This window comes from Echinops telfairi, unplaced genomic scaffold, assembly GCF_000313985.2.
Source record: "Echinops telfairi isolate 266 unplaced genomic scaffold, ASM31398v2 ScPeMD7_1713;HRSCAF=2227, whole genome shotgun sequence".
NCBI lineage: Eukaryota > Metazoa > Chordata > Mammalia > Afrosoricida > Tenrecidae > Echinops > Echinops telfairi.
The window spans coordinates 18374896-18388871 of NW_022105611.1; the positions used below are offsets into that span (position 1 = coordinate 18374896).

A 13976-nucleotide genomic window follows, 5' to 3' on the forward strand; every position below is an offset into this window, starting at 1 on the left:
ATGCGGGAGGCCTCCGGGCCGGAGGAGTCGGAGGCGGGCTCCGAGGCGCAGTGCGCAGGGACCTGCCACGCGCAGCGCGTCCTGCAGACCCTCAACGCCTACCGGCGGAGCGGCACCCTCACCGACGTGGTGCTGCGCGCCGGCGGCCGCGACTTCCCGTGCCACCGGGCGGCGCTCAGCGCGGGGAGCGCCTACTTCCGCAGCCTGTTTGCGGCCGGGCGGCCGGAGCGCGGCCTGGGAGCGGTGCCCGTGGTGCCCGTGGCGCCCGAGGGGTCGGCCGCGGCGCTGGCCGCGGTGCTGGACTACGTGTACGGCGCGGGGGTGCGGCTGCGCACCGAGGACGAGGCGGCCGCCGTGCTGGCGCTGGCCGAGCGGCTGGGCGTGCCGGGCCTGCGGGAGGCCTGCGTGCGCTTCCTCGAGGGCCGCCTGCGCGCCGCCAACAGCCTGGCGCTGCGCCGCGTGGCCGCCGCCTTCTCGCTGGCCTCGCTGGCCGAGCGCTGCGGCCGCGTGCTGCGCCAGGCCTTCGCGGAGGTGGCGTGCCACGCCGACTTCCTGGAGCTGGCCCCCGACGAGGTGGCGGCGCTGCTCGCCGACCCGGCGCTCGGCGTGGCCCGGGAGGAGGCGGTGTTCGAGGCGGCCATGCGCTGGGTGCGCCATGACGCGCCCGCCCGCCGGGGACAGCTGCGGCGCCTCCTGGAGCACGTGCGCCTGCCGCTGCTGGCACCCGCCTACTTCCTGGAGAAGGTGGAGGCCGACGAGCTGCTGCAGGCCTGCGGGGACTGCCGCCCGCTGCTGCTGGAGGCCCGCGCCTGCTTCATCCTGGGCCGCGAGGCTGGAGCGCTGCGGGCCCGGCCGCGGAGGTACGGCCGTCCGCCCCCTGGCCGCCAGCCCTCCGTCCCTTCTTCCACCACTCACTCATTCCTTCCACATTCCCCTCATCCAATCACCCAGTGATGCTTCACGCATCAAACATGTTATAGGCTTGATAAGATTTCACATTCCAATGGGGTGCTGCAAAGATCCCGCAGCATGCGTGCGGTCTTTCCCTTGCCGTTTACCCACGTGTTCATCTTGTCATTCCATAATACTGAGGGTTCCCTGTGTGCCAGCGCCTCCCCACCCCTAGCTGAGTGTTTGGGGACACCGATAGGCAAGCTAGGCGACAAAAGCCAGGAAGAAAGTGACCTACTGCCGTGCCTGCCATGAAAGGCCAGGAGCCTGGGTGCAGTAGTCCAAGACTGGCCTTTGTGCTTAGGAATGGAAAGCGGGGGCCCTTGATTTGTCCCTCAATTTCCAAGACTAAGCCTAGTATAAAATGCTTAATATTTGTTGGACGGATTAAGACGCCAGAGGCCAATGGGCTTGGGAATTAAGTGGGGTCAGAAGCCTCCCAAGTCCGTGGACGGGAAGAAAGCTCTGCTGGAAGGGTAAATGGCCTCATTCAGTGAAACTAGAAGTTAAGGGGTGGGCTTAGGTGATCTTGATAGGGGAGGGACTGCCAGGGATGGAGGGCAGACAAGGTGAGTGAGGAAAAGGTTAGAATCAGACCGACGTGAACTTGAATCCAGTGCCATCAGTGGCTGCCTGAGTTAGGGCAAGTCTGTGAACCTCGGTTTTCTCCTCTGTAAAAGGGTAGTTCCTACCGACAGAACTGTCGCAAGGGTTCATTAGGAGGTGGTTTTCGAGGTAATGGTAAAGGTTATTTGTATCATGCCTCTGCCCATCAATAGCCACAAGGTAGGTTGGAAGAGAGTTCAGCACAGGGGTCCTGAGAAGGGCAGGAAAGGGCAGCAGGACCGTACAGTGGGGTCGGTGAGGGGGTCACGATGGGGTGAAACGGGAGTGGCCAATGGACATCGGACTATCCCCCACGTCAGATTCATGGACCGAGCGGAAGTGATCGTGGTCATTGGCGGCTGCGACCGCAAGGGGCTCCTGAAGCTGCCCTTCGCCGACGCCTACCACCCAGAGAGCCGGCGCTGGACCCCTCTTCCCAGCCTGCCCGGCTACACGCGCTCAGAGTTCGCCGCCTGTGCCCTCCGCAATGACATCTATGTCTCGGGTGAGGGCAGGGCCCACAGCAGGAGTCTCAGGGCCTGGGCTCAAGTCTCTGAGCTCCCTGCTTCCCTTTAAACGTGGTCGGTGTCGGTGTTTTCCCTGACGCCCTCCATTCGTTGGCTATTGTGGTTCATAGTCCAGCAGAGCCAGCCAATCATCGGTGGTCTCGCACTCCGCCCTATACGGCAGCCACGGCAGCTCCTATTCGTGTGATTGCCGGAACCATGTCTCCTTAGGTAGCGGGCCACGACAGCCACGCAGCCTGCATTCGCTCTCGCTTATTTCCCCCACATCGCTAGTGGAGTTTGGATCACATCATCAGACAGATGAGGAAACAAGTGCCCCCAATAAGGAATTTCTCGCAAAGCAAGGACAGGGATGCAGATCTGTAAGGAGTGGACAAACTGCAGTTACACACACACACACACACACACACACACCCCGCGACTCAGATGGAGAAGGCACAAGTCCCTGCTCCCCTGGGGTGCCCGATTCAGAGGAGGGAGACAGGCTTAGAGCATCACTAGGTTGCATGTGACCAAAGCTCCAAGCATGTCCCCACCTCCTTCCCAAACTGGGCGCCCAAGGAAGGGGCAGTGAGGTCCTCCTCGGGCGATCGGGCCTGACTTCAGCTGCCCTGGAGAAGAGTCAGCCGCAGGGAATGGCAAAGGCAAAGACAGGAAGGCAGGGCAGTAGAGGTGCAGAGAAGCTCTGAGGGGTGGGGGTGGGGCCTCGGCCTGCAGGGTAGGTGACAGATGGGATCTGGAAGCCTTGGCTACTGGCCTCTGAGAGTGTACTTGATGTTCTGGGGGAGTGGAGAGCGTCTGAGACCATACATCACCGCTGGACAGTTTATCCCAGGCTGCTGACAGCCTCTGGGCCCCATGGAGTGGGGCTGGGGGAGGGACTGGAGCCCATTGAGAAGTCAGGAACAACACAAGGAGGTGGATCCAGTGGCAGGCTCAGGTCAGCTGAGAGGTTGGCTGTGGTCAGGAGGAGCCCTAGGGTGGTCAGGCACAGGGAGGGCTAGTGCCCTTCACCAGTAACCCGGTGTTTGACGGGGGACAGAAGCTCTTGTTCTGGTCCTTTCTCTTGTAGGCCATCAGCTGGTGTTCAGCACACCATTCCTGACCTCTGGGAAGAATAATCCCAATGCCTTATAGGGGATTGGGAACAGAAATTAAATCAAGAACATGAAGACCTATGTGGCAGGGATTATCAGGTCAACCCCACCTCTCACCCCTACAAATTCAGGCAGCTGGGCTTGCCCTTTCAGCCCAGTACAGTCCTGAAGTGGTCTCAGGCACACATTGTAATCTCTCCTGTACCAGAGTCCTCCGTGCCCATGTCTCTGTTGCCTGAGCACCACCCAGCCCAGCCCCACCAGTTACCCTGAGAGAGTGCAGGTCCTTCTTCCAAGCCTCCATGCTGGCTCTGCCCTCAAGAATCCCTGCCCATTGTCCTAACTGGGACCTCCCTACTGTTCATGCAAAGTGCACTCCGGCTCAGAGCCACACTGGTCTAACGGGAAGTCCTTCCTGCTGTCTGCCATTCACCTCTCTGGATCCAGGGGCCCTTGTGGGAGTTCTTTGGAGGGTAGGGCTAATCGAGGGCCAGGGGTGCAAAGCGGCCTTTCTGCCCCTAGGAGGCCACCTCAACAGCCATGACGTGTGGATGCTCAGCTCCCATCTGCACACCTGGATCAAGGTGGCCTCACTGCACAAGGGCAGGTGGAGGCACAAGATGGCGGTCATTCAAGGCCAGGTAGGGATACTGCTGCTACTGCCCTGGGGCTCAAGAGCTACCGTCACCCCTGGGGGGAGGAGTCCTCTAATATCCTCATGTGTAGGAAGAAATCCCAGGCCCCACAGAAGCAAGGACTGACCCAAGATCTCGTGACCTGTTAACAATGACAGCAGTTACTGCCATGATAATCCAGGCTAGGGGTCAAGCTGTGTGGGAGCTTAGAGGCCAGGCAGCCCTCCACTGCCACTTTAAGGAAGGAAAAGAAAGAAAACGTATCCACAGTCTTCGAAAGCAGCATCTGGAATTCAAAACGCCCAATAAAAGTGCTTCATAGAATCAGTTAAGTAAGGTGGTGAACCTTTCATAAGCCCTAGTGGCACAGTGTTTAAAGTGCTCGTTGATAACCGAGGTGGGTGGCTTCCGGGAGAGCCATAGCAGTCGGCTTCCATAGAGAGTTAGAGCCTCGGAAAATGGATGGGGCGGTCTTTGGGAGCCATGAGTGGGAAGGGGCTCACTGGCAGCCGGTTCGAGATTTTACCCATCTGCTTCGCATTGGGAATCCACTCGATGGCAGTGAGTTTGGTTCATTATTTGGGGGGTCTGCATTTCAATATCCACCCCAGCAGAATTTGCAGAGGTTGTATAACTTGGTGGGGGCAGCCCTAGGGTGGGCTCCCAGGCTCTTTGGCCTCTAAGCGAGTGGTTTATTCCAGGGCACTCCCCAGCCCCTGGCTTCTCGCGCCACACCCCTTGTTCTTGCCCTCAGCTGTTCGCGGTGGGCGGCTTTGACGGCCTGCAGCGCCTGCGCAGCGTGGAGCGCTACGACCCCTTCTCCAACACGTGGGCGGCCGCTGCGCCGCTGCCGGAGGCGGTGAGCTCGGCCGCCGTGGCGCCCTGCGCGGGCCTGCTCTACGTCATCGGGGGCGCGGGACCGGACGGCGCCAGCACCGACAAGGTGGGAGTCGGCGGGGTCGGCTGAGAGGGTTGGGGCAGCGCCCACCGGGTGTCCGGCGCACCGCCAGCGTCTCCGTGCGCGTGCCTGTCCGTTTTCTCGCAGGACCCGCTGCAGGAGTGGACGAGGAAATGAGCTTAGGGCCAGGCCTCCGAGCCCGGGCGGCCGGTGACACCCTCCTGAGTGTCGGCTGCTGCCATGGGGCCTCGTAGGTTTAAGACACGAAGTGAGGGCCGGGGTGGGGTTAGCTGGCACGCCCCTCGCGGTTCCTGCCCTTCCATTTCAGCGTAAGCACCTGGCACGGGCTCGTCCTGGCCATGAGTCACCTCTATGTCTGCGTCTGGGTCCCCGGGCCGATGACCCAGTCTGCGGTTCGAAGAATCCACAGCCCGGCAGGGTTGGGCTTCTCTAAAATAAAGAGTTCACCGCTCTGCCAGCTCCCTTGCTCCCGCGAACGGCCTCACGGGCCTGCGGTGGTCCTGGGTCTTGAAATGTTCCCCAATCAGCATCTGACGCCCCTTCAGCAGGTGTTCCGCAGCTGGGTGGGAGAAGTAGCTCGAGGATCTACCTACCAGCAGTGTTGGCTTGCCATAGGCCACCTTGTGTGTCTCCAGGGAAACAGTAGAGGGGCTTTGGGGGGGTTTCCATGGGAACCGCTGAGGCTGCAGGGTGGAGACTTGAGCGGGCAATGGGTACATACAGGTGTGCCCTGGGAGAGCGCGGAAGGACGTCAGGGGCACCAGGTGGGGGGCGCCCCTGTGGACCACTCCCCGAATACTGGGAAACTTTGGCCAGAGGCTTGTCACGTGGCCCAGAGGGCTGTGCGGGAGGAAGCCAGTGAGGCAGCTCCTTGGGGAGCCAGTCTTCGGAAGCCTCGACAGCCCTGAAGGCTGTTCTGCGCCCCAGGCCGCCCAGCGCTCCAGCTAAGAACGCGGACTCACCTGGTTTTCTCAGGAGCCCGGGAACGAGGGAAGGCTGGAAGGAGGCAGCGGCGTCTGTGTCAGACCTTGAAAGAGGCCGGTTTTGACACACGGAGTCCTGGAGCAGGGGCTAGAACAAGGAGCCGGGTCGAGAGCTCTGGGCCTGGGAGGGGGATAAAGCTGCACACCACGGTTGTCCCCACCCCTCAGGTGCAGTGCTTTGACCCCAAGGAGGACCGGTGGAGCCTGAGGGCCCCAGCCCCCTTCTCACAGCGGTGTTTGGAAGCTGTCTCCCTGGAAGACACCATCTACGTGGTGGGGGGCCTCATGAGCAAAATCTTCACCTATGACCCTGGCACAGATGTCTGGGGGGAGGCTGCTGCCCTCCCGGGCCCTGTGGTAAGTGGGGGCTCCTGGGCACAGCTCCTTCCAAGGGCATTTGGAGCGCCGAGGTGAGGTTCATGTCAGACCCCTTGCTAGACGGCTACGTTTCAGTCTGTGGTGGTGTGCTCAGTAATGACCAAGCTGACAACGGCAGACAGACTGGTCGTAGAAGGTGGCAGCCCAGGCCCAGGTCACCGGTGAGTGCTTGTGAAGGAAGAGCCTGGTGCATTAGTCCCCCTTGAGTTTGGACCAAATGACCCTGAAGTCTCTGCCTGCCCTGAAAGCCACCTGTTGGTGGCCCTTTGGGGGTGGGGTGGGGGCGGTTGGAGAAGGGACTAGCTGAGTTCCCTGCTCCAAGGATGTCAGAGAAGGACGGTCCAGGCCCGGGAATCTCTGTCCCCCCCCCACCCCCCCGCTTTCTGTCCTGGTCCCCTGAGGCTCCAGAGGCCATACAGGGATCTGACTGCACTGCCCATTCAGACCTTGGCGACGGTCAGGTGGTGGTAGCGGCGGTCATCGTTGCTGTTGCGGGAAGACAGCTTGTTTCATCAGCTACACCAAGCGCTATACGTGTTGCCCCCATCCAGTGTTCAGGGAGCCCTAAGGAGACGGTGCGACCGCCCTTTACATTTTGCAGATGAGGCCAAGAGAGGCTAAGCTACTTGTCATTCGCTTAGTATGAGGTCCGGCCCGAGTTGAACTCTGGTCCACCCTCTCTTTCTTATCTCCGCCCCTCCTACTCTGTGGCCTGGTTAGAGGGTGTCAGGCGGGGCTGCCCAGTTGATTGTCTGTCTGTCTATCCCTCCAGGAGAGCTGTGGCCTGGCTGTGTGTGATGGGAAGATCCACATTCTTGGCGGCCGGGATGATCGCGGGGACAGCACTGACAGGGTCTTCACCTTTGACCCCAGCAGTGGGCAGGTGGAGGCCCAGCCGTCCCTGCAGCGTTGCACCAGCTCCCATGGCTGTGCCACCATCGTCCAGAGCCTGGGCAGGTGACTCGGACCCGATGGTCTGAGCCGGGGCTGCTGAGGTGGGTGGGGCATGCAGAGGTACCACTCTGTTCCCCTCCTGGTCCCTCCGTGTAAATAGCCCTCCAGCATGGGTCCCCTTTCTTAAAGAAATAAACCCCCTCCAAGGCTGGGTCAGTGTCCTGGAGAAGGAAGCCCAGCGCCTGTCTCCCCTTCACACAGTACTTCCCACAGTGCCTCCAGGCCCTTCACGACACGGGGCGTCGAGTGGGATGGAATAGCTCATGTATTCAAAGAGTTCATATATTTTTGGTTCACCTTAAGTCTAGACTCTATAAAGTAAGCACCTAGTGGCCTCAGGTGGATTCCGACTCCAGGTGGGTGCCCTGTGCATGTGGTGTGGAACTGCACTCCGTAGGTTTTCAAGGGCGGGGCCCTTGGGGAAGCCAATCACCAGGACTTTCTTCAGAGGCACCGCAAGGTGTACTCGTAGCTGCTCCCTTTTGCAGTGAGCATCCAGGCATCTCATGGTCTGCACCAGGCAGGGCGCCCCTCCAGAGGGTGGAGGGATTGAAAACCGGGTCAAACCAGGCTCACGGCCACAAGCCGGGGACAAGGTGGGACGCCCTCGCTCATGTGAGAGTCAGGAACTAAGCAGAACAAAGATCGCAAACCCCGAGCAGTTCTGCATGTGGGCGCCTCGCAGAGCCTGGCAGAAGACTGCAGAAGGGAGGGGGGCAGGCTTCGAGGGAGATCGCAAGGGAACAAAGAGGCCGAGGTCCATCAGCTCAGACTCTGTGCCTGTGGCTGAGGCCCCAGGGGGCGACGGCCAGACCCCATCTGCGGGCGCCCCCCCATTTGCACTCAGATTGCCTTTTGGAGAGGAGCTGTCACCTGCTCCTTTGCAGCTCCCTCCAGCGCCAGGCCAGCCCATCTTCCAAAGCCCCGGGGTCTTGTCTGGGGGGTCTTTCCAGCTGGAGCTGGCCCAGCACAGCCTGGCACAAAGGCCACTGTCGCCGGTGAGCTCCGGCCTGATGATTATCCCGGATTAGGGAGCGTGTGACCATCTGGACACAGCTGATAATGGCAGAAGGGAGAGGGGGGTGGGCAGCAGCCGCCTCCATGCCCACTGGTAACACCCAGGACAAAGCAAAGAAGATGCCGCCGGCTTGCCAACCCGGGGGAAAACCACTTCTGTGGACCCAGGCTGACTGCCTTCCCCTCTGCCCCCCATCGTGTCGAGTCTGACCACAGCTTGCCTGACAAGAAACGATGGGTGAATCCAGGGAAAGATGCCCTGAGGACGTCAGCACCCAGCCAGGCTGGCACCTGTGTGGCCCCACATGCCTCACGCACAGTCCTCCCCTTCTGCCAGTTGTAGACCCATGCTGACTGCGCCACCCAACCCACACCCAGTGGATTCAGACCCAGTGGCCCTCCATAAGGGTGTTGCCCTAAGTGAGGGGCGCTGGAACAATCCAGGAGGGGGGCTGCAAAAGCGATGCCTGCCCTTTGTCCTGGATTAGGGCCTGTCGTACCACAGTTGTTAATTGCCCAGGGGTAGGGGGTGCTGAGTGGTTCTTCTGAGCAGCAGGTATAGGCCAAAGAACACTGGGAACCTAGACCTTATAGGATTTTAGAGACCATAAATATTTATGGGAGCAGACAGCCTCATCCCTCTCTCTCACAGTGGCTGGTGGTTTCAAACCGTTGACCTTGCAGTTCGTAGTCCAGCATGGATCTACAGCACCTATAGATCACCCTGCAGAGCACTCTTGGGAAGGTGCAGGTGCCGTCTCCTGCTCTGTCTGCCTGGCCAGCTTGCCACCCTCCCCCTGCCAGACTTGACCACTCTCTTTGGTGTCCCTTCTTTATCCACTGCCCCACCTCCACCAACTGCCACCTGGCTAGGCCTTCACATGTGACTCCTCTAGTCTTCACTGACACCCATAGAAGGTGCCTGCTTCAAGTGTCCCTATCGCCCAGTGACCTCTGAGCACACTAGCACATGTCCTGACTCTCCTAATATCTGGGAGGGAGGCAGTATTGTTCCCCTTTGCAAGTGAAGACCCAGAGCCATGGTACTGAGAAGGGGCTTGCCCAAGGTCACCAGCTGGTGAGCAGTCTGTCTCCAAAGCATGCTGTCCTCAGCGCTGCCTCAGGAAGGCTCACTAATCCAATAAAGCTGTTCATCTTTATCAGATTTCCACCCTGGGAAATCCCAGCCAGTCAGGGTGAGATTGGCCCTGCCATCAGGGACCTCTAGTTTGAGGCGGGAGACATGGTTTATGTCCCTGGTGAGTGAAGATGAACACAGGCCAACAGAGGCAGTACATGTGCTCTGCCCTCCTTGGTTAGAGCCAGAGACCATGGGGGCGTCTTCCTGGCTCCTTTTCCACTGCAAATTTAACAAGAGGATGCCTCCAGATGGGGGGTGTGGGGAGGGGGGGTTGTCAGCATCCAATGGGGAAGGCAGACCGCAAGTCTGGGCACTGAGCCCAGAGCCACCCAGGATGGCATTCTCTTCCTCCTGAAGACGCAGTCTTGGCACAGCGTCCGGATCTCCTGGGCCCACCACGCTGAGTTTCTTTTTTGGACAGTTCTATTTGCAAGGGTCTATATTTGGTGACTACTGTTCTTGGGTAGGATCTTCCAAAATGAGAAAATGTACTTAATTCTTTTAGAAACATATACTGAAACTCATTCTCTTTTGCAATCACCATATGGGTCCACTGAATCCTTTTATAAAGCTAAATTACATGATGGGATCTGATCTGTATCTTCTTTTTCCTACATCTCAAAATACACCATCCTCAAAGAAAAGTCATCAGTCTGAAGTGTGTGAAGCAAGTCAATGGAGCCGCGATGGAATCGGCCAGAAAGAAGATGCCATTGTAAAATAAGCCAGCGAGGTGATGCCAGGCTCCAGCTCCCTCACCGCGTTTCCCAGTTACCGTCTTCCCTCAAGGAAGCCAAAGAGGTCGGGAGACACAGTGAGAATTCAGTACTCCCCGCTTCTCGCCCACAGGGACAGGTGTTAAACTGCCAGAGGAAGGCAGAAAACAAATGCCAAGGGACAACTTCACCCTGGTCTCGAATAATGAATTGGGAAGAGACAAGAAATATCAGACCACGAGTCTTCAGAAAGACAAATTTTCTTAAGTTCAAGCATTATCAAGTAAATAACATTTCTAAAGTCAAAAAGGGAAATGTAGCATTCTTATCTACTTCAGTCATTCAAGAAGAAGCCCTGGTGCCACAGTGATTTTTACCTGTTGGGCTGCTAGCTGCAAGGTCAGCAGTTCAAAGCCACCAACCAGCCACTTTCCAGGAGAGAGATGAGGGTTCCTGCTCCCATAAAGATGTTCAGTCTCAAAATGGGTGAATAAGAAAACATGGTAAAGAAAGTTGATGGTGTCTGGCTATCAAAAGATACAGCGTCTGGGGTCTTAAAGGCTTGAAGATAAACAAGTGGCCATCTACCTCAGAAGCAATAAAGCCCACATGGACGAAGCACACCAACCTGTGTGATCATGAGGTGTTGATGGGATAAGGTATCAGGCATCTAAAACCCAGAATAAAATCATACCCAATGTGAATGGGGGTGCTGGCGGTATGGAGTGGAGACCCAAATCCCCTCTGTAGGCAATTGGACATCCCCTCACGGAAGGTTACAACAAGAGATGAGCCAGTCAGGGTGCAGTAGAGCACTGGTGAAACACACAACTTTCCTCTAGCTCTTTAATGCTTCCTTCCCCCACTATCATAACTTCAAGTTTACCTTACAAATCAGATTAGACCAGAGCATGCACACTGCTACAGATAAGAGCCTGAAACACAGGGAATCTAGGATAGATAAATCCCTCAGGGCCAACAATAAGAGTAGAGATACCAGGAGTATTAGGGAAGGGTGTGGGGAGAAAGGGGGAATCGATCACAAGGATGAACCCCCTCCCAGGGGGACGAACAACAGAAAAGTGGGTGAAGAGTGACAGAGGACAATGTAAAATAAGAAAATAATAATCTATAACTTATCAAGGGTTTATGAGGAAGGGTGATCAGGAGGAGGAGGGGGGAAATGAGCTGATATCAGGGGCTCAAGTAGGAAGAAAATGCTTTGAAAATGGTGATGGTAGCATATGTACAAATGTGCTTGACACAATGGAGGAACGTATGAATTGTGATAAGAGATGTAAGAGCCCCCAATGAAAGTATTTTTTTAAGATGTTCAGTCTCAGAAACCGTACACAGGGTGAGGTGGACTGGACAGTGGCTCAGGTTTGGTTTGGACGGCATTCACTAGGAACAGCTGTTACAGCAGTTTGTAACAGGAACCTGGGCTAACAGATGGTGTAACTCTATTTGCTCATGTCTGTGCACCCACGTGTACGTGACAGTTTGCATATGAAGACACACTAATGGAAGATGTGTATAAAGAGGTGATTCGAAGGAATGGATGGAATGGATGCTATAGAAAAGGAAATCATCCATTAGATTGGTCATTCTAGTTGGTGTTGATAAATCAAAAATCGAAAATATTTTATAATTATGGAACAAAGAAAATGGCTCTCCTCTCTGCAACACAATTGGAAGACATCAGTTTTAAATGTGTGTTTTTTTAACAATGCAAGTACAAAATTAAATTAAATAGCAGAAGAGAAACAGGACCTATTTAGAGATCTGTTTGAAAGCTGGATTCCAGTGACGAGATGGGTACGTCCCAGCCTCACACGTGGCCACTGATGAGCAGTTTGGTACCAATGATGTTGCTAGTTTGGAGTTCATGCTGTGTCCCTTCAAGAAAATAAGGTTCTTGCATTGGATTCATCTCTCTCTATATATAAACCAGTACATATATATGTATATATGCAGAGTGTGTGTGTGTGTACACAAGGGGACTTGAAAAAGTTTGTGGAAAAGTAGAATGAAAACATAATGGAAATTTTCCTCAAGTGTTTGGAAGCTCCCTCGTGTATATATTATTTTATATACATATATAATTTTATATACATATATAAACAATAATAGCTTTATTGAGCTACAGTACATAGACCATACAATTCACCTATTATACAATTCAGTGATTTTTTTTTTTTTTTAGTATACTCAGTTTGATTCTATCTGGAATCTTGTTAAAATGCACAACAAAAAGCCTGTTCACTATCCCGTTACCTGGAAGTTACGAAAAGATGACTCACAGCAGGAAAGGAGGCCCCTTAGACGCAGAGGGAAGGCGTATAGGGAGAGCAGCCAGGGAGCAGGGTCCCACCTCCCCTGGCCTGCCCTCCTCACATGCACATTGCCCAGGCTAGTCAGAAGCCCTGTGTGTGAAATGGAGTTGGTAATGGCCTTTGTCCACACAGGGGTGTGTGGGCAGCAGACTCAGACCACACAACCATAACCTTCTCACCATGCTGCTTACACTGCCTGTCCAATTATACTTGTACTTTTGATCTAGAGCAGTGGTTCTCAACCTGTGGGTCGCAACCCCTTTGGGGGTGGAATGACCCTTTTCACAGGGGTTGCTCAATTCATAACAGTCGTAAAATTGAAGTTATGAAGTAGCAACGAAAATAATTTAATGGCTGGGGGGTCACCACAACATGAGGAACTGTATGAAAAGGTCGTGGCATTAGGAAGGTTGAGAACCACTGATCTAGAGAATGGGAAAAGGTTTGTGTGATGGATAAAATGTCAAAACATGACATGGCCATCCGGAATAGGATATGGAGTAAGTAGCTACCTGCCTCCATGAACAACTCCCTTCTTTCCCATGAGACCCGAACTGGGTGGTGCCCGGCTACTAAGCAGTCTGCTTGAAGATTCCACGGAAGAATCCTGATTAAAAGGGAGAAAACTTGGAACAGAGTTTCAAATTCTCCTGGACTCCAGACTTCCTGGAATCATAGTAGCTGGATAAGAATGTCTGAAACAATTTCCTAGAGATAATATTTAACCTTAAACTAAAAATATCCCCCCGCAAATCTTCCTAAAACCAAACAATGGTTTAGCTTAAACTAGTGAAGACTGTCCTGTGTTGAGCACTGTGCTTTCAAGAGCTGTCTCGATGGAAGCTGATACCAAGGACTTCAGTAGAAAATGTTTTGGAAATGTTGATGGCAACCTATGCACAAATGTGCTTGATACCATTGAGGTATGGATTGTTATAAGAGCTGTAAGAGCCCCCAATAAAATGATTTATTAAGATTAAATTTCAAAAAAGAGCTGTCTCTACGAGATCCAAGTGACAGCAGCACCTCCAGAGATTAAGCAGGGCCTTAGCGGGCAGGGTGTAGGTGAATGAGGGGGACAGCTCAGAAAAGGAGGCCAGACTATTGCCCAACTTGAAGAACACAGTCCAGGGCACCCAACCATACATGTACAAAGTGCTGCACCGGTGTGTTTTGTTGCATATAATTTCAACAACAAAATGACAGTTAAAAAAACAAAAGTCCCTGCTGAAGAAAACAGTGAGAAGCGGTTCTTGAGGTTCTTAAACACTAAATGCTCACCAACAGTTGGCGTGGCTACTCAAAAGCACAACTAACTGCACTGCACACAGAACCAGGGGAGCTCAGAACTAGCCACTAGGCAGAGCCCAGCACAGTCAAAGCTCAAATGACATCTCCACTGGTGGGTTCCAGAGACAATTTTGCAAACTGGTCTTGGCTACATTGGGCTGAAATCTGCAAGGTCAGCAGTTCGAAACCAACCACCAGCAGTTCTACACCCATAAAGAGTTACAGTCTCGGAAACTCACAGGGACAGTTCTATCTTCTCTGATAGTATCGCTATGAGTCAGTATTAACTTGATGCTAGGGAGTGTTTTGGTGGGGGGCATCCTGGCTACCTTGCACAGTGGGAGCAAGAGGCCATGAAGCCAAAAGGCCTGGCGGCCTCTCCACTGTCCTGTGACTGGGTCACAGACACCTGGCTTCACCTGGAAC

The 13976-nt window shown here is 54.9% G+C and overlaps 1 protein-coding gene across 1 annotated transcript; it reads left to right on the forward strand.

Annotated features, from left to right (window-relative positions):
• Window positions 1-7181, forward strand: KLHL35 (kelch like family member 35). The gene is made up of 6 exons (XM_004708831.2): window positions 1-860; window positions 1878-2062; window positions 3704-3822; window positions 4571-4759; window positions 5887-6075; window positions 6869-7181. Exons 1-6 carry the CDS (start codon window positions 1-3, stop codon window positions 7055-7057), a joined length of 1731 nt encoding a protein of 576 aa, XP_004708888.1. The 3' UTR covers window positions 7058-7181.
• The last annotated feature ends 6795 nt before the right edge of the window (window positions 7182-13976 follow it).

Bases quoted from the DNA above. Each gene is read 5' to 3' on its own strand.
- KLHL35 (XM_004708831.2), top strand. From the start codon at position 1: ATGCGGGAGGCCTCCGGGCCGGAGGAGTCGGAGGCGGGCTCCGAGGCG. The intron at 3,823-4,570 runs GTAGGGATACTG...TCTTGCCCTCAG, and splicing joins TGGCGGTCATTCAAGGCCAG to CTGTTCGCGGTGGGCGGCTT. The intron at 4,760-5,886 runs GTGGGAGTCGGC...CCCACCCCTCAG, and splicing joins ACGGCGCCAGCACCGACAAG to GTGCAGTGCTTTGACCCCAA.